This window comes from Triticum urartu, chromosome 6A (assembly GCF_056163025.1).
Source record: "Triticum urartu cultivar PI428250 chromosome 6A, HENAU_Tu73, whole genome shotgun sequence".
Lineage (NCBI taxonomy): Eukaryota > Viridiplantae > Streptophyta > Magnoliopsida > Poales > Poaceae > Triticum > Triticum urartu.
In genome coordinates this window covers 93,754,836-93,769,833 of record NC_141878.1, presented here as the reverse complement: position 1 = coordinate 93,769,833, position 14,998 = coordinate 93,754,836, and the positions used below count along the sequence as shown (strand labels likewise).

The 14,998-nt window shown below is 47.3% G+C and overlaps 1 protein-coding gene across 1 annotated transcript; it reads right to left on the bottom strand.

Annotated features, from left to right (window-relative positions):
- Nucleotides 1-12,603: 12,603 nt before the first annotated feature.
- Nucleotides 12,604-13,470, bottom strand: LOC125515199 (auxin-induced protein 15A-like). Its single transcript, XM_048680636.2, has one exon. It carries the CDS (start codon nucleotides 13,262-13,264, stop codon nucleotides 12,887-12,889), a length of 378 nt encoding a protein of 125 aa, XP_048536593.1. The 5' UTR covers nucleotides 13,265-13,470; the 3' UTR covers nucleotides 12,604-12,886.
- Nucleotides 13,471-14,998: the final 1,528 nt, after the last annotated feature.

Below are 14,998 nucleotides of genomic sequence, written 5' to 3'. Positions count from 1 at the left end.
GTATCTTATCTTAGGTAAAAACTCCTTCATAAATAATAATTCACTTATTCTTTGTTCTCCAGTTCCGTATGTAAGGAATAGTTTGACCTCTGTAATCTGTCCACACTCCGGTTGCTTTCTTGCTCAACACTTGCAATAATGAGATGTCTTTTGTTGTTGTTGCGAATATGCAATAATGAGATGTCAACTCCATGTGTCTCAGTTGATGTTCAAACTTGTGTTCGCATGTGCCATGTAGCCAGTATCCAATAGTTCTGTCCTGATTTACTTGTGAAGCAGCTAGTATTCAACACTACTAAATCAGAAACAGTTCAAGTGAAGTCAATGGTTTAACCTATCACAGTCTGCACAGATGCCTTGTTAAACTGCTTGCTGGCTCCCTCGAGACATTTTGGATGCTCTAAACTAGCACCTCTCTTGTTGTCCAATTGGTTCTTCACACATGTGCTCTGTTGATGTACCACAGAAAGAATATTGCAGCGTTGTCCACTGTCTTGCAACTTGTTTTTGAGACTTGAAATGTTGAGAGCTCCAGGAAAAGGAGGGAAGACGGGCGTACAGTTTACACATGGGAAGAGAATACATAGCACAGTACATGGTAAAATTATTCAGTATGTTAGCTGCTTGTTCTCTTGGCTCCTCTTATGGACCGCTGCCCTTCCATATTGAGTGAACTCTTGGGTGCGTCTTCAGTTCAGTCGCCACGTGCTCCTTGGGATAGCATGTGCTTTGCCGGTGGCAAGGACGGTGCACGCCCGTGGACAATGTGCTTTGCGGGAACCAAAGTTGAGCCCCAAAATGCATAATCTTGGCCAAGTTGGCACGGAGGGGAAGGGATGGCTTCACGACCCTCCTTGGTGTGGACTCTGCCCTCGGTGCTCCTGAGATGGCGTCTCTCTCAGCATCTGTCTGAAGTGTTTCCCCACGTCGTGGTTTGGAACCTTCTTCCATGATTTGATGAGGGCGTCATGTGATCCGTCTCCCTCGGCGGAAGATTGGAGGCCATGCACCCCCCCGGCGTCTCCTTCCCACGTAAGTAGGCGAACTTGAAGCGGGCAAGTATTGTACAGACTTCCTTCCTCATTCTGTTCGCACTAGTTTGATTTCTTGCTCAGCACTTGTAATAATGAGATGTCGACTCCAAGTGTCTGAGTTGATCTTCAAACTTTGGTTCCTACCATGTAGACAGTACCCAATGTTTCTGTCTTATTTTGCTTACCCAAATGATAACGCCCACACGTGTGACATGCTTGCACATCGCCCACACGTCTTGATCCATGTTGATTCTGTTTTTCATGAATCCTAAAGGATCTGTTAGAATCTGAGTGCCACGTCGGCATCATCACGTGTGTGGGCGTTGGATAGTTCGCTCACATGCCCCGCAACACGCGGTTTGCTAGCTGCTTTATGTGGGCGAACTAGTTTCTGCCCACACAGCCACCATCTATTTCACGCGCGTATGGGCGAACTGCTTTTCGCCCACATGACACTCGTATGTTATTGGATGTCAACTGCAGTTGCGCGTACATGACAACTAGGTAAACACACACGGCAACTATAATTCGTTGCTAGACGGCAACTGCAGTTGCACGTACGTGGCAACCAGATAAACACACATGACAACTATGATTAACCATACATGACAACTATGGTTGCACCACACATGGCAACTAGGTAAACACACATGACAGCTATTGTTTGATCATCAGTGGCAAGTAGTTAATCACACACGGCACCTATGGTTTGATTACACGCATCAACTACCATAAATTAGACATGGCAACTATAGTTAATCAAAACAGAGAAAGTTGCCATGCTTTTACAACTACATTTGTCATCCCAGATAACTACATCTGTCATCCCGGATGACAACTAAATCGTCATCCCGCGGGTACCTAACGTAACTGCGTCAGGACGTGCGGGCGGATTTGCTTTGTGCCACACGCGCGAGATGGGGATGAGTAGTACTTATTGAGCGTGTAGCACGAAATAACCGCGCCCACATGTGTGGGCAATTCTAATGTTCGCCCACACACAACCCATGTGAGTTGTCTCCTGCTCACGCGACACATGATGTGTGGACGGATGGTCTAGTATGCCACACGTGTGGGCGTTATCAGAACCCTTTGCTTAGACAACCATTCAATGAATCTGCAACCGTCAAGGGAAGTGGATGCTTTAACTTGGTAAGTCCAGATATCTTGTTAAGCTGCTTCCTGACACATGGACGCCCTTGAACTGTCGTATAAGATGAGCTTCTGCGAGCTGCATTCTTTTTGAGTAAAAATGAAGGATTCAAAACAAGTGTGTTAGGCACACAAAAATACCTGCATAAATAATAATTCACTTATTCTTTGTTCTCCTATTCCATATGACCTCTGCAATCTGTCTACACTTTGGTTGCTTTCTTGCTCAACACTTGCAATAATGAGATGTCAACTCCATGTGTCTCAGTTGATCTTCAGACTTGCAGTCAGTACCCAATAGTTCTGTCCTGATTTACTTAAGCAGCAAGTAATACTAAATCAGAAACAGCTCGAGTGAATTCAATGCTTTAACCTGGCACAGTTGCCTTGTTAAACCGCTTGCTGACACATGGACTCTCCCTTGAGATATCTGGATGCGCTAAACTAGCACCTCTCTTGTTGTCCAATTGGTTCTCGGGAAATTTATAGCTCGGATGTCACTGGCAGTTTTCGAAGGAAGACGCCGTACAGTTTTACACATATCAATAGCGCCAGTTTAAGGAAAATACTTGCATGGTAAAATCATTCAGTATGTTATCTGTTTGCCCTCTTGGGAATTTCTCTCGTTCGGTGACCCTACCGCGGCCGTCACCGCTCTTCCGTCCTCGGCAGTGCATTCTTCGGTAATACATCCTCGGTGGCGGAGCACGGTCCTTTGGAGCATGTGCTGTGCCGGTGGCAAGGACGGTGCACTCACGCACGCGGACAATGTGCCTTGCGGAAACCAAGTTGCGCCCCGAAATGCATAATCTTGGCCTGCCTGGCTGACCCGTTGGCACGGAGGGGATGGCTTCACGACTCTTCCTTGGTGTGGACTCTGCCCTCCGGTGCTCCTGAGATGGAGTCTCAGGGTCTGTCTCAAGTGTCTCCCCTCCTCGTGGTTTGGAAGGAACCTTCTCCATGATTGGCTGAGGGTTAGCCTCTCCTTCGCACGCAACCAGGCGGTCTCGAAGCAAGGAGGTATTGTACATGCTGCCTGCCTCGGCCTTTTTTTTTCACGAACACGCATTGATGCGTATCATTCTATTGATAGAGAGAAGAGAGAACGAGGGTTTGCCGACCTTGACCGCGTACTCAAGATGGCGCGGGCAAGGTAGGCAGTGAGTGAGCAGGGGGGAGGATGCTCAGTACAGAGGTTCAAGTTACAGGTAAAATCTAAAATGTTTGTACGCACTGCCTGCCTCAGCCTGACACCAGAAAACTGAGATGACGTCCCAACTATATCTGCCTGCAGTCTCTCTTCTCGTCGTGGTATGGAACCTTCTCAATGGCTGGCTGAGGGCGACATGTGATCCATCTCCCTCGGCGTTTGCCTCGACTGAGGGATGGTAGTGGTGGGAAAGCACTCCCATCCCTGGCATCTCCTCAGGCCGGCGGGGAGGCGGTCTCCGGGCGAGCAGGTATTCTACTTCATTTGGAAGAAGCAAAGCAGTACTGTAGTATGCAATTTTTAAAGGTACTAGATCATTGATGGCGCGCGTTGCTGCACCCATTCATCTTGAATTTATGATAAATAGACACAAATGAGTTATTTCATGAAAGTTTTTCATTTTCTTTTAAAACAAGACACCCAATACAGTAGTAAATAATATTGTATTATATCCGTTCGGAGCAGGGAGTACTAAGTTGGAACGAAGCAACAAATATTTCACTCAGTGAAACAGTGGCAGCAATAACCTTAAACATTGACCCGCAGCTGGCACACTTGCATTTTTGTATCCAATCATAGGGACAGAAAAAATACAAATGCAATAGTTACTACGAGGATGCAAGTAAAATCTTCATATTATGTTGACGCTGCATACATGGTGCATCCCTCTGAAAAACAGGTCCTCTGCTGCACACTCCCTTGAAATGATTAGAACATGTTTTTATCACAAACACAGTAAAAAACAAAATTCTTTACTATTGAGATCTCAAGCTTTCTTTGGCCGTTCCTGCAAGTCTTACAAGCTCTCCCCAGACTACACACGAGCAGGAAAGAGGTCAAACATGCTTCTGGAAACAAGATGCATTTATACTCAACAATCGTACCAAGTAACAACAAAATAAGAATGTCGGAAGTTGATATTATCTCGACCTTCTTCAACTGCACAATCTATACCTATGGGCACAAGTACCAGCAGATTCCAAGGAATTCCTTCGTTAGCTCGGTAACAATCGAGGTAAAAATCCAGGCAACAACCCAAAAGAAACATGAATACACCACGGCATTTGACACAGATGGGAAACAAGATGAACCATCATCATATACCTACAACTAAGCTATGAACAGACAAGGGTACTGTACTACATTCACCTGATTAGCTGGACAAATTCGACATTCATTTTGCAGCACTATATCTTGCAGGATGTTGGCCCCTCCTGACCAATTAACCCATGTGATGGTCATATTAAAACCGTATGAGATCGTGGTGCGTATCCCGTCCCCCGCGTCGCCCTCCCTGGCGGCGACGGGGGAACCCAGGCCCGGCGGCCTACAACCTTCCCACCTCTCTCCCCACCTCGCCGCCACTGGAGGAACGGCCGGCGAAGCCGGCGCCGGCTCCCGGGATGGTGGCGGCGGGGCGACTTGGCGGGATCCAGCACTCCCCCCAATCTGACCATCCCTTTCGATGGTGAGGGTCCGGATCTGAGGCGGCGGCCTCCCTGGTGCGGACGGCGCTTCTCCGGCGGCGGGGAGTGCTCGTCGGTGAGGTAGGCCGGTTCCCCTCGGCTGCGCGGGCAGCGAGATCCCGGTGGGCACAGGTCATGGCGCGGGGAGGCCCCGGGCTCCCCTCGTCAGATCGGATGCGATCCTGGTCCGCTCGTGATGCATGACCTTCGACCGTCCTGGATCTCCGGCGTACACGCGCCTGTTGATGATGTGGCTGGTTCGGAGGTGGCGGCAGGGTGCTTGGCCGGGGGAAACCCTTGGCCGCCGGTGGCGGTCACGGCGTCGATGGCGTCCCGGACGCCATTCCCTCCTTGGTGGCGGCGCCGAGGCTAAACCTCCCCTGCCTCTCCCCTTCCCCTGCGCCCGAGTGAAAACCCTAGCCCCGGTGGCTAAGCGGCGGCGGCGCCACAGCGTCGTCACCTTCTTGAAGGCGCCGACTTGGGCATGGGGATGCTGGGTGTGCATGGCGTGCTTGTCTGGTTCCTGGTGGCGGCCCGCCTGATCTACTGCGTCGCAACTCCGGGCAGTGTCTCGGGGCTGCGGTGCTTCTCTTCCGGCCGTGTCTCCGATGGGGACCTCGCCCTTCCTCACCCTGTACATGCCGTGGTGGAGCGGTACTTCATCTCACTCATTGATGGCGGCGAAGATCGGTGGCATGGCGCTGCGGAGGCTCGCCGCCCGATGCGCGGAGATGGACTCGCGCAGGAGGAGGTTGCTGTCTGGCGTCATGGTGACGTCGATGGTAGAGTGGCCAGACAAGGTAGAAGCCTCAATATGATCTGAAGACGGACATGTGGAAGATGGCGGCGACGACACACGAGTGCGTCTGACCGGATTGTGCCCCAGACCCGGTATGTGGCTCGGCTGGGGCTTCTGAATATGTTTCGGTTTCCGGCTTTTGATGTTAGGCTTAGGTGAGTGGTTTGGGTAGTGGCCCAGCTAGCACCCCTTCATCATTTTGGATAGGAGTAGCGGCATGTGTTGCCAAGATGATGGATTCAGACTCATTGTTGTAATACTTTGTAAGGTCCTGAGAATAATCAATAAAGTGGCCGTATGCATCTTCCAGATGCAGAGGCCGGGGGTCATCCTCCTTTTCTAAAAAAAATATTAAAACCATCTACAAGGGAAATCAAGGTGGCAAATGCGAACACTGGAATCTGCAGCAACATTGCCATAGGCCAATATGTTTACGCTATTTGTCCAAGTAATAAATTATATGAGTCTAGATAAACAAATTTATGTTGTACTTTCAGGAACCATAGTTACATGGCAAATTTCATGTAGGAAGAGCCAAAGATCTCATAAAGTACTTTGTGTTCTTGTTCTAGAGGAAAGGAAAGCAATGATAGAATGCTATGAAACAGAGACTTCCTATAGTTCCACAAAAGAAAAGACTTGCTACAGTCAACTGGATAAGTATGTAGTAACCAAAGGTTGGCCAATATCAAAATGCAAGTTAAGTATTTATGCACAAAGAGGGAAATCACACACACTATCAATTCTATTATTGATGGTAACGAATATTGAGCAGTATATATAGCACAAAGAGGGAATATGTTTTGATTTTTCTAAAACCAAAGAGCAATATATAATCGATCAATGATTTACTTGGGGACTACAGAAATTTCCAACTTCTTTGCGCTGTAAATGGGAGAAAGAAAAAAGACGTTAATACATACATCTAAAAACAATGGTGGTATGAAAGATCAAAAACTGCGGTTTACATAAATGCTGCAAACTTCAGTAAATATTCATTTGGCTCGATTTTTGTAAATATTCATTCTCGTGATGCTGCTATGTGGCTTTATTTATAAAGTCAGGCTCTGGCCTTTTTTCTAAAAAAAAGCGGCTCACCTTCAGTCAAACTATGAGCCTCGCCCTCGAGAACATCCACGATAGAGGGTTGGCATTCGTTGCAAATCGATAGGAGGAGTAGAGTACTACCTTCCTCCTGGTGTATTAGCCCTCTTGCATTTCAGGTCAAATTTTAACCTTTAATTTAACTATCAAAAAATAAGTTACATACCAAAAATAAAGTTATTACAGAGATAATATCATCGCAAGTCATAGAACTTGTGCTAGACATTTAGTTTGGTGCTGGCATTTTAAGAATACGGATTTGTAGTCATCTTGTTTTTTAACACATTGCATACGCAAGCGCTTATACATATTGTAGTCATTTAACTTGACATCACGTATAAATACAGTCACAAAGTGCATATGGCCCCACTGTCAGGCAGTGATAGAGGAGGGCGACATATTTGTGAAGAAAACCCCTTGTCTTTATTTATTTGCGGAAAAGGCCCTCCCGAGGGGCATTGTGGCTTGGGAAAATAGAAACTAAAAAAGGCAACGCGGTGATTCGTACCGATGCCTCAGGGGCAAAGTAAATCACACATGGCCTAAGAGCATCTCTAGCAGACCCCGCATAAGCGGTCAAACCCGCAAAAAATTTGTGTTTTACAGTTTTGGGCGAAAAAAGTGTTCAGAACAGAAACCGTAAAAGTAGTCCAACCCGTAAATTTTTTAAGAGCCACCACAAATGCACACCCGAAACCCGTATCTTTGAGGGCTCATTCGGTTTGGAGGAAATCAAAACGTAGGAATTAGGAGTAGTATAGGAATATGATAGGATGGCACTTGCCATCCTAAGGAATTGACTTGCCTCGTTCCTACGCGTAAAATGAGCTTTGAGTGGATGTGTAGTTTCCTCCAAAAACACAGAAAATGAGTAGTATTCCTACGAAATTCCTGCATGCATTTCCTACAAACCGAATGCATACATAGGAAATTTTCCTCCGGAATCCTTATTCCTATGTTTTTCCTATGAAAATCCTCCAAACCGAATGAGGCCTGAAGGTTGGAAGGCCGAATATAGGGGGGCCCGTATACCGGTCAAGCCTCGTCAGAGCAAACACGCCGCCGCGGAGTTTGCCGGAATCCGCCCTGAACTTGCTGGAATTCATCACCGCACATCGGAAAAGGCCGCTAGACGCCGCAATCGATCGCTGCCGGTTCGAATTGGACGAGCTCGACATCGTCGTGGCCTCCCATTACCTCAGCCTGGCCGCCGGAATCCTCCCAACGCGGCAGGCAAAGGGGCACGACTCGCCTGGCAATAGAGCAAGACGCGGACGACGAAGGCGACGGGGCGTGGCTGGCAAGGCTGGGCGCGGACAACGGAGGCGACGGGGCGTGGCCGGCGAGGCTGGGCGCGACCGGCGCGGTGATGGGGCGCGACCGGCAGGGACGGGGCGCGACCGATGGGCGATGGCACGCGGCCGGCGTGGCCGGCACGGCCAGCTGGAGGAAGGGGCGGCAACGGTCGGACTGAAGGAAGGAGCTCTTTATGTCAGTTTTACAGTATCTGTTCGGCGGCGCTAGTTTTCGACCCGCATACGCGATCTTCGTGAAACTGCAAAGGTGTTTTGTGGGTCAAGTTTTTGTGGGGTCTGCTAGAGTTGCTCTTAACCACTCGGCCATGAACTAATAACTGCTGCAATATCATACAAAATATTTTTATAATGTGATGTTCGAGTGAACATCAGCCAAACCAAGGAATAAATGGAAACTGAAAAATTCACCAGCCGTCCATGATCGATAGTATAACCTCAGTAATAAAAATAACGTTTAAATATTCACGTGTTATAAGTATTGTACATACAAACGAAATAACTTACTTAAAAATTGTTCATGTATTATTTTCGAAATATTCATATTTTTAAAATGACTTTATAAATTATAATTTTTTATAATTTAAGTTATAAAATATTTTTAAAGTTACAATTCAGAAATGTTAATTTAATTATATGAACATTTCAATAATTATATGCACATTTGTATAATTTTTAAAGTTTAAATTGTTGAAATGAATATTAAATTGTGTCTAATATTTAAATCGTATAATTTTTTGACTATCAGTAAGAATTATACATACGTGAATATTCATAATATTTATTAAATGTGTGTACTCATCATTTAATATAATTGAAAGATAATCCGCGGGTGTATTAATTTCCTTGGGTTCATTAAAAATATTTATTTAATAAGTATTTTCAATTTCCGTATTAACTATTTTTTATATAGTACATAGGTTCATATTGAAAAGTTTTATTTACTAATCATCGTTTGTATGTATTATATTTTATAACACACAAATGTTTGAAAATTATTTTATTACTTATGGTTTACAAATATTTAAAATTATCTTAAAATTTTTATTTATATGTTTTTAATACTTATGTTTTACTAAATATATTTTATATATTACACAGGTTCATATTGAAATGTTTTTATTTACTAATCATTGTTTGTATGTACAATATATTTTAACTCACAAATATTTGAACATAACTTTCTTACTAGCAGAAATATATTAAAACTAAAGTGCATGCAAAATGGGCGGCAGTCTTTGCAGCCCATTTAAGCTTCACATGCGCTGCCGTCCAATATGTAGTTTCACATGTATAGATGTTTTATCGATTAATGACATTCTGAACCTAACTGGTAGTGGTTCACATGCGTCTCTTTTGGAATTCCTTTGGTGTTGCGTTTAAAGGAAGCAACACATGTATATCTTGGTCAAGCTTTGTGCTTTCATAATTTGAATTTTTAGCAAAGGGTCTCGAAGGACCTAGAGCGGCTTCTTTAAGGACCCCAATAGAATGAAAAATTACATCTTGGTGCAAGAACTTTACACAAAAGACTGTAATGTGACCCTTCCTTGTTGAGCCTTCATAAGCAGGCCGGTCATTATTTGTCGGGTTCAGCAATGGCGAAATTGTGTCGTTACCTTGTTGGAGGCGTCATCTTCTTGCTGTTGTGTATCTTCAGGGGCCAGTCTTGGCAACCAGGATGAAAATCCTTGTCCATGCTGTCACCAGGCAGACATGGCCAATGGTGTTTGATTTCATATATATATCTTGTAATGGTTTTGCAGTGGTTGCCTTCATCTTGTACTCTGCTTAATAATTACTGTAATAAAATTGATATGTTCATTGCAATGATGCAGAAGCAGCCTCCTTTTTTTTTAAAAAGAAACACCATTGTTGGGGATAAGATCAAGGATCCCGTAATTGCCGTAACAGCACCGTCAACACTTGCCGAAGGTAGAAGTTGTGAAAGCCGAGCCAAAGCCAAGCTACCTCCCTCCATGGGTAGACACATGGAGGAATAACTGGAGCCGCTGCTCACCTAACGTCGGGGCCCTGAGAGGTCACCCTTGACCCAGAATAGTCAAGGGCGGTGCAACCAAGACGAGCAACAACCACTGCAACCCGAAGTTGCCAATGAGTATAGTAGCTCCACCATTCTCTGGGCGGTAGTTGTCATTTAGTGGTCCGAGTACCTTGATGTAATTCTCATTATGTTTGAGGTGCTATGTGTTTATCATAAACCTTTATAATAGATTCGACCCTTTTCGCCAAAAAAAACCTGTTGGTAATTTCTCAGGTAAGAGCAACTGCACTTGCTCCCGCACCTTCGTCAGAGACCCAGACTCCGCGAGCCACAACCAAAAGACCAAATTCTAGCCCAGATCTGATGTCTTTTCCTTTTTTTGCAAGAAAACTTTCGATCTATTCATCAACTGTCATGGTAGTACGAAGAACACTAGAAGTAAAATTTACATCCAGGTCCATAGACCACCTAGCGATGACTACAAGCACTGGAGCGAGCCGAAGGCACGCCGCCATCATCGCCCCTCCTTCGTCGGAGCCGGGTGGCAAACATTGTTGTAGTAGACAGTCACGAAATCACCGTGCTAAGTCCCAATAGGACCAGCGCAACAGAACAACAACCTTCGCCGATGAAGAGAAGCGTAGATTGGAAGGATCCAACCTGCAAACAGACAGACGTGGACAAACGAAGACCGGATCTAGGCGGATCCACCGAAGACAAGCGCCGACCGAATCCCACGAGATCCACCGGGGACACACCTCCACATGCCCTCCGGCGACGCTTGAAGCATCACCAGGATGGGGGCTAGGCGGGGAGAACCTTATTCCATCTTCAAGAAGCCGGCACCGCCTCATCTTCTTGAGCATGGCACAAACCATAACAAAACCCAGAAAGGCACCTAAAAACGGAGCCCTCCCACCGGCAACGGCCGGGATCCACCGCGTCTCCATGGTCCAAGGACCACATGCGACGAGGCGAACCGTCAGCGGCGTCGGTGAGAGATAGGGAAACCCTAGATGAGAGTTCACACAAATATTGTCGACAACCCGGGATATTCTCGCTAGTGACGTCTTTTCCTTGTCTGCCAGCATGATGGCAAATAGAAAGAGACGGGTCTACAACCTTGGCTTGATCCGCCACAACCCCGAGCTTATTGCAAGAGCTTCGCCTAGATCCTACACCCACAGTCGTCACTATGAAAGAACGTCAAGAATAGGAGAAAGTCACATTCACGCACCGTTGACTGCGGTGGAGTGAAGCTCCTAAATGGCATACTACCAGGTACCCTAATAACAAACAAAACCCTAGACCTAGTATGTACAAGGATGAGTCAGCCTCCTAACCTACCCTACTTGCTGATCGTCGGATGCGAGGAAGAAGAGCCACGAGCTCCGAGTCAACTCTCCTTAGGGGAGGGAGAAACTGGAAGGGGGGGGGTGGTTATGGTTACTTTTTGGCAACTGCATGTTACATGCCTTCATAATTAGATGATACCTGGCACGTTGTTACGGGAATATTTTGCAATATACTTGCATGGAACATGGATATTTAACGTACTAACATGAGAACTAAAAAACCACATATAATTTATTGTGTTTGATCTTCGTATAGTTGTAAAATATAAATATTTATTAAATATAAATAGCGGAATGAAAAGAAATTCTCGTGCACGCTCGTAAGTTGAGGTGTTTTTTTTTCATGCATGATTCGATGTTGAGGTTGGTCTTTTTTTCCATGCATGTAGCATGCTGATGTGGTATGCTTGCATGTTGAGATAAATAAATTAGTAGAGGCTAGCTATTTAGATATAGAACATAGAACATATATTTTAGTGATATTTGCTTGTATGGTACATGGATATTTTGAGTAATACTATGAGAAGTAAAACTAAAACTACATATGATTCATTATGTTTGATCATTGTATAGTTGTAAAATATTTATTAAATATAAATAGCATAACAGAATGTAAATTCTCATGCACATGTTTGCAGAGTGAGGTGAACTTTTTCCCGCATGATTGGATGTTGAGGTGAGTTTTTTACCATGCAAGTCGCATGCTGATGTGGCATGCATGCATATTGAGATAAATAGGTTAGTGTGGGGCTAGCTATTCATATACACAAGATTAGAAGGTAGTGTTTCTCCTAGTTTTTTGAGGAAAAAAACAGTAAAAGGAGGAGAAGTTCCTCTCTCCCAGGAATTATGGGGTTAATTGTGCCACCTGTTTCGGTTGTCCCAGCTGCAAGTATCTTCCTAGATATCAATAGAACATGCTAGGTGCATGTTATAGCAATTTTGAGGAACATTCTAAACAGATAACCAGAATATATGTGAGTGCAGCTTCTCCAGCTTGCAGAATGCTAGCAGGAGATTCCATTTGGATACAGGCTGTTCATATTTGAGTAGACATAAAAGGACACCTTTTTAATTGTAAAGAAAAATAAAAACACAATTTCTGGAGAACAATATCTGGCTCAAATCTTCTGATCAGCTGGAGGAACATGAGGATGCATGCATGTATCATGGAAATCAAAATCATCTTTCAATTGTCAGTTTCAGAGCCCTTACAAGATCGATGTTGCTCGAAAACAAAAAAGAAGGGCCCCTTTACAAGATCATCGTTATTCCAGAGTCCAGACACGAGTGAGAGATTATCTATCTACTAGCAAACCAATGGTGATTCGGAAATCGGACGGATCATCGGCGACGGCCATGCTCGCGCTACGCAAAGACACGGCGTCCATCCACATGACCGGGACAAAAAACTCTTCTTCTACGTCGCCATGCATGAGCATGATCAATCACCATGGTGTGGCGTTGCTCCTGCTCTTCCTGCCGGCGGCGCTCCGCCGGCGCTGGCGCGACTCGGCCGTGGCCTCGAGTGCGGCGACGATGGCGACGAAGTCCTCCTCGCGGCAGGGGATGCGGAGCCCGCCGGCCTGGCCGAAGCCGAACTCCTCGGCCGCCAGCTCCATGAGCGCCCGGAACGCCGGCTGGTGGAGGTAGCTCATCGGCACCACGAACCGCCGCGCCTCCGCGCCCACGTACACCGCGAAGTACCCCTTGGGCACCGCCGCCGCCTCGCCGCTGCCTCCGTCGACGAGCAGCCCCGCCCGCAGGCTCTGGTCCCTCTCTACCGCCGCCGACTTCCTCGGCGCCCAGAAGTACCCCATCATCATCTCGGCGACCGGCGGTGGTGTGGCGCCAAAGAAACGGTGAAGAGTGGCTGGTTGGTCGACCTTGCGATGATCGGCTCCAAGAAGTACGGGAGAGCACGGGCTGCGGCGGCGGAGGTTAAGAGGAGGAGGAGGAGGAAGGGTGAGGGATCAAAGCATGTGAGGTCTGGGTGTTCTTGCGAGGGCGGGCGTATATTATGGGCGGGGTGGGGTGGGGTGGTTGGGGTTGGAGACAACGGGCGGCTCTTGTTCTTGGAGCCTCCTGCCTCTGGCATAGCTGGAGCAGCCTTGCAGCAAGGCTCATATCTTATTCTACTCTTGGAGAATATGTTATAAACAACACACATGGAATATATTATTATGGAGAATATCTTATTATTGTGCACATATCAGCTATTATTTCTCTTCTTTACCCAAAAAGCTACTGTATTATTTCTCTTGGACGGGTATGCTTTCTTGATTATTGCTCAAATGTTCAGCTGGCTGTCATTGGCAGTGTAATGAAAGCGTATGTGGAGTGGGTCAATGGAATGGCGTGTGTTCATATGTGCTTTTCTTCAATGGTTTTGGTTAGGGACTTGGATCCATGTAGGGGACGGTGATATGGTTACACGTCTTATCTTCATTTATTTGTTATATGGATGAACGAGTCAATTAGCTGTATAGCTGTACCAGTGTACTAGCTGTTCTTCCACCAGTTCTGCTGTTTGAGCGGTAGTCCGTTTTTTTTAGAAGAATCCATCTTTCATAAAGGGGGAAAATATGCATCTGTTTTTAAATTCACCGACTAGTGTTAGCTGGTTAATTTCAGTCTAATTAACCGCAGATCTGTAGAGTTGAGGCGTGTGTGTACCCAATACACTTCAATTAATTAACTAGCTTCTGCCTAAGTTAACCATACTAGTAGTACACACCCTCTCATACATAAAATAATGAGAACACTTCCGCTTCGCTAGACCCCCTATAAACACAAGAACGGCCGAGATTGCCCAATACCCCTTCATAACAAAGGGTAGGATGGGCATATTTTGAAAAAGCTTCCCCCGCCGGCCCGACCGCCCGAAAAAAAACAACAGGCGAAGCAATACGTATATGAATACAGCCCGCCGGCCCGGGAGGGAAAAAAAATTAAACCGGCCGACTGCACGCGCCTGGTGACGTGGCAGGCATGCAGACGTGCCCGCCCGCGATCACGGCGGCAGTCCCCGCAGTCAACGCGTCGCGCCGCACCCGTCGCGGCCCCACCCGCCCACGTCCCCCGACCGCACGCCAGCCCGCACCTGTCCGCCAATCAGGGCGCCCGAGGCGCGCATGCACGTAGGCGGTTGCATGCGCGTGCCGCCTGCCGGACGCCTCCGCTGCCGCCGCGCCTGCCGGACGCCACCGCTGCCGCCTGTCGTCGCTGTCAGCTCCTCGCCTGCCGCGCCGCCGCTGCCGCTGTCGCCTGGCCTGCCACCCGACCGGCCCGCCGCCTGGCCTGCCCCCTCCGGACGCGCCGTTCGCGGCGCCCGACGGTCAAACATCGCCTCGCCTGCCGCGCGGTCATTAACGCGTCGGCGTTAATAGCCGCGCTGCCGCCCGCCCGCCTCCTCCCCCGCCCTGCCCCACCCCGCTATAAAACGGCGACGCCCCGCCCACGCCCGTCCCATCGTGCTGTCGCCTGCCCGCCTCCTCCCCCGCCCCCGCCCACACCCGTCCCACCGACGCCCGTCGCCGCCTGCCCGCACCCGATGTCGT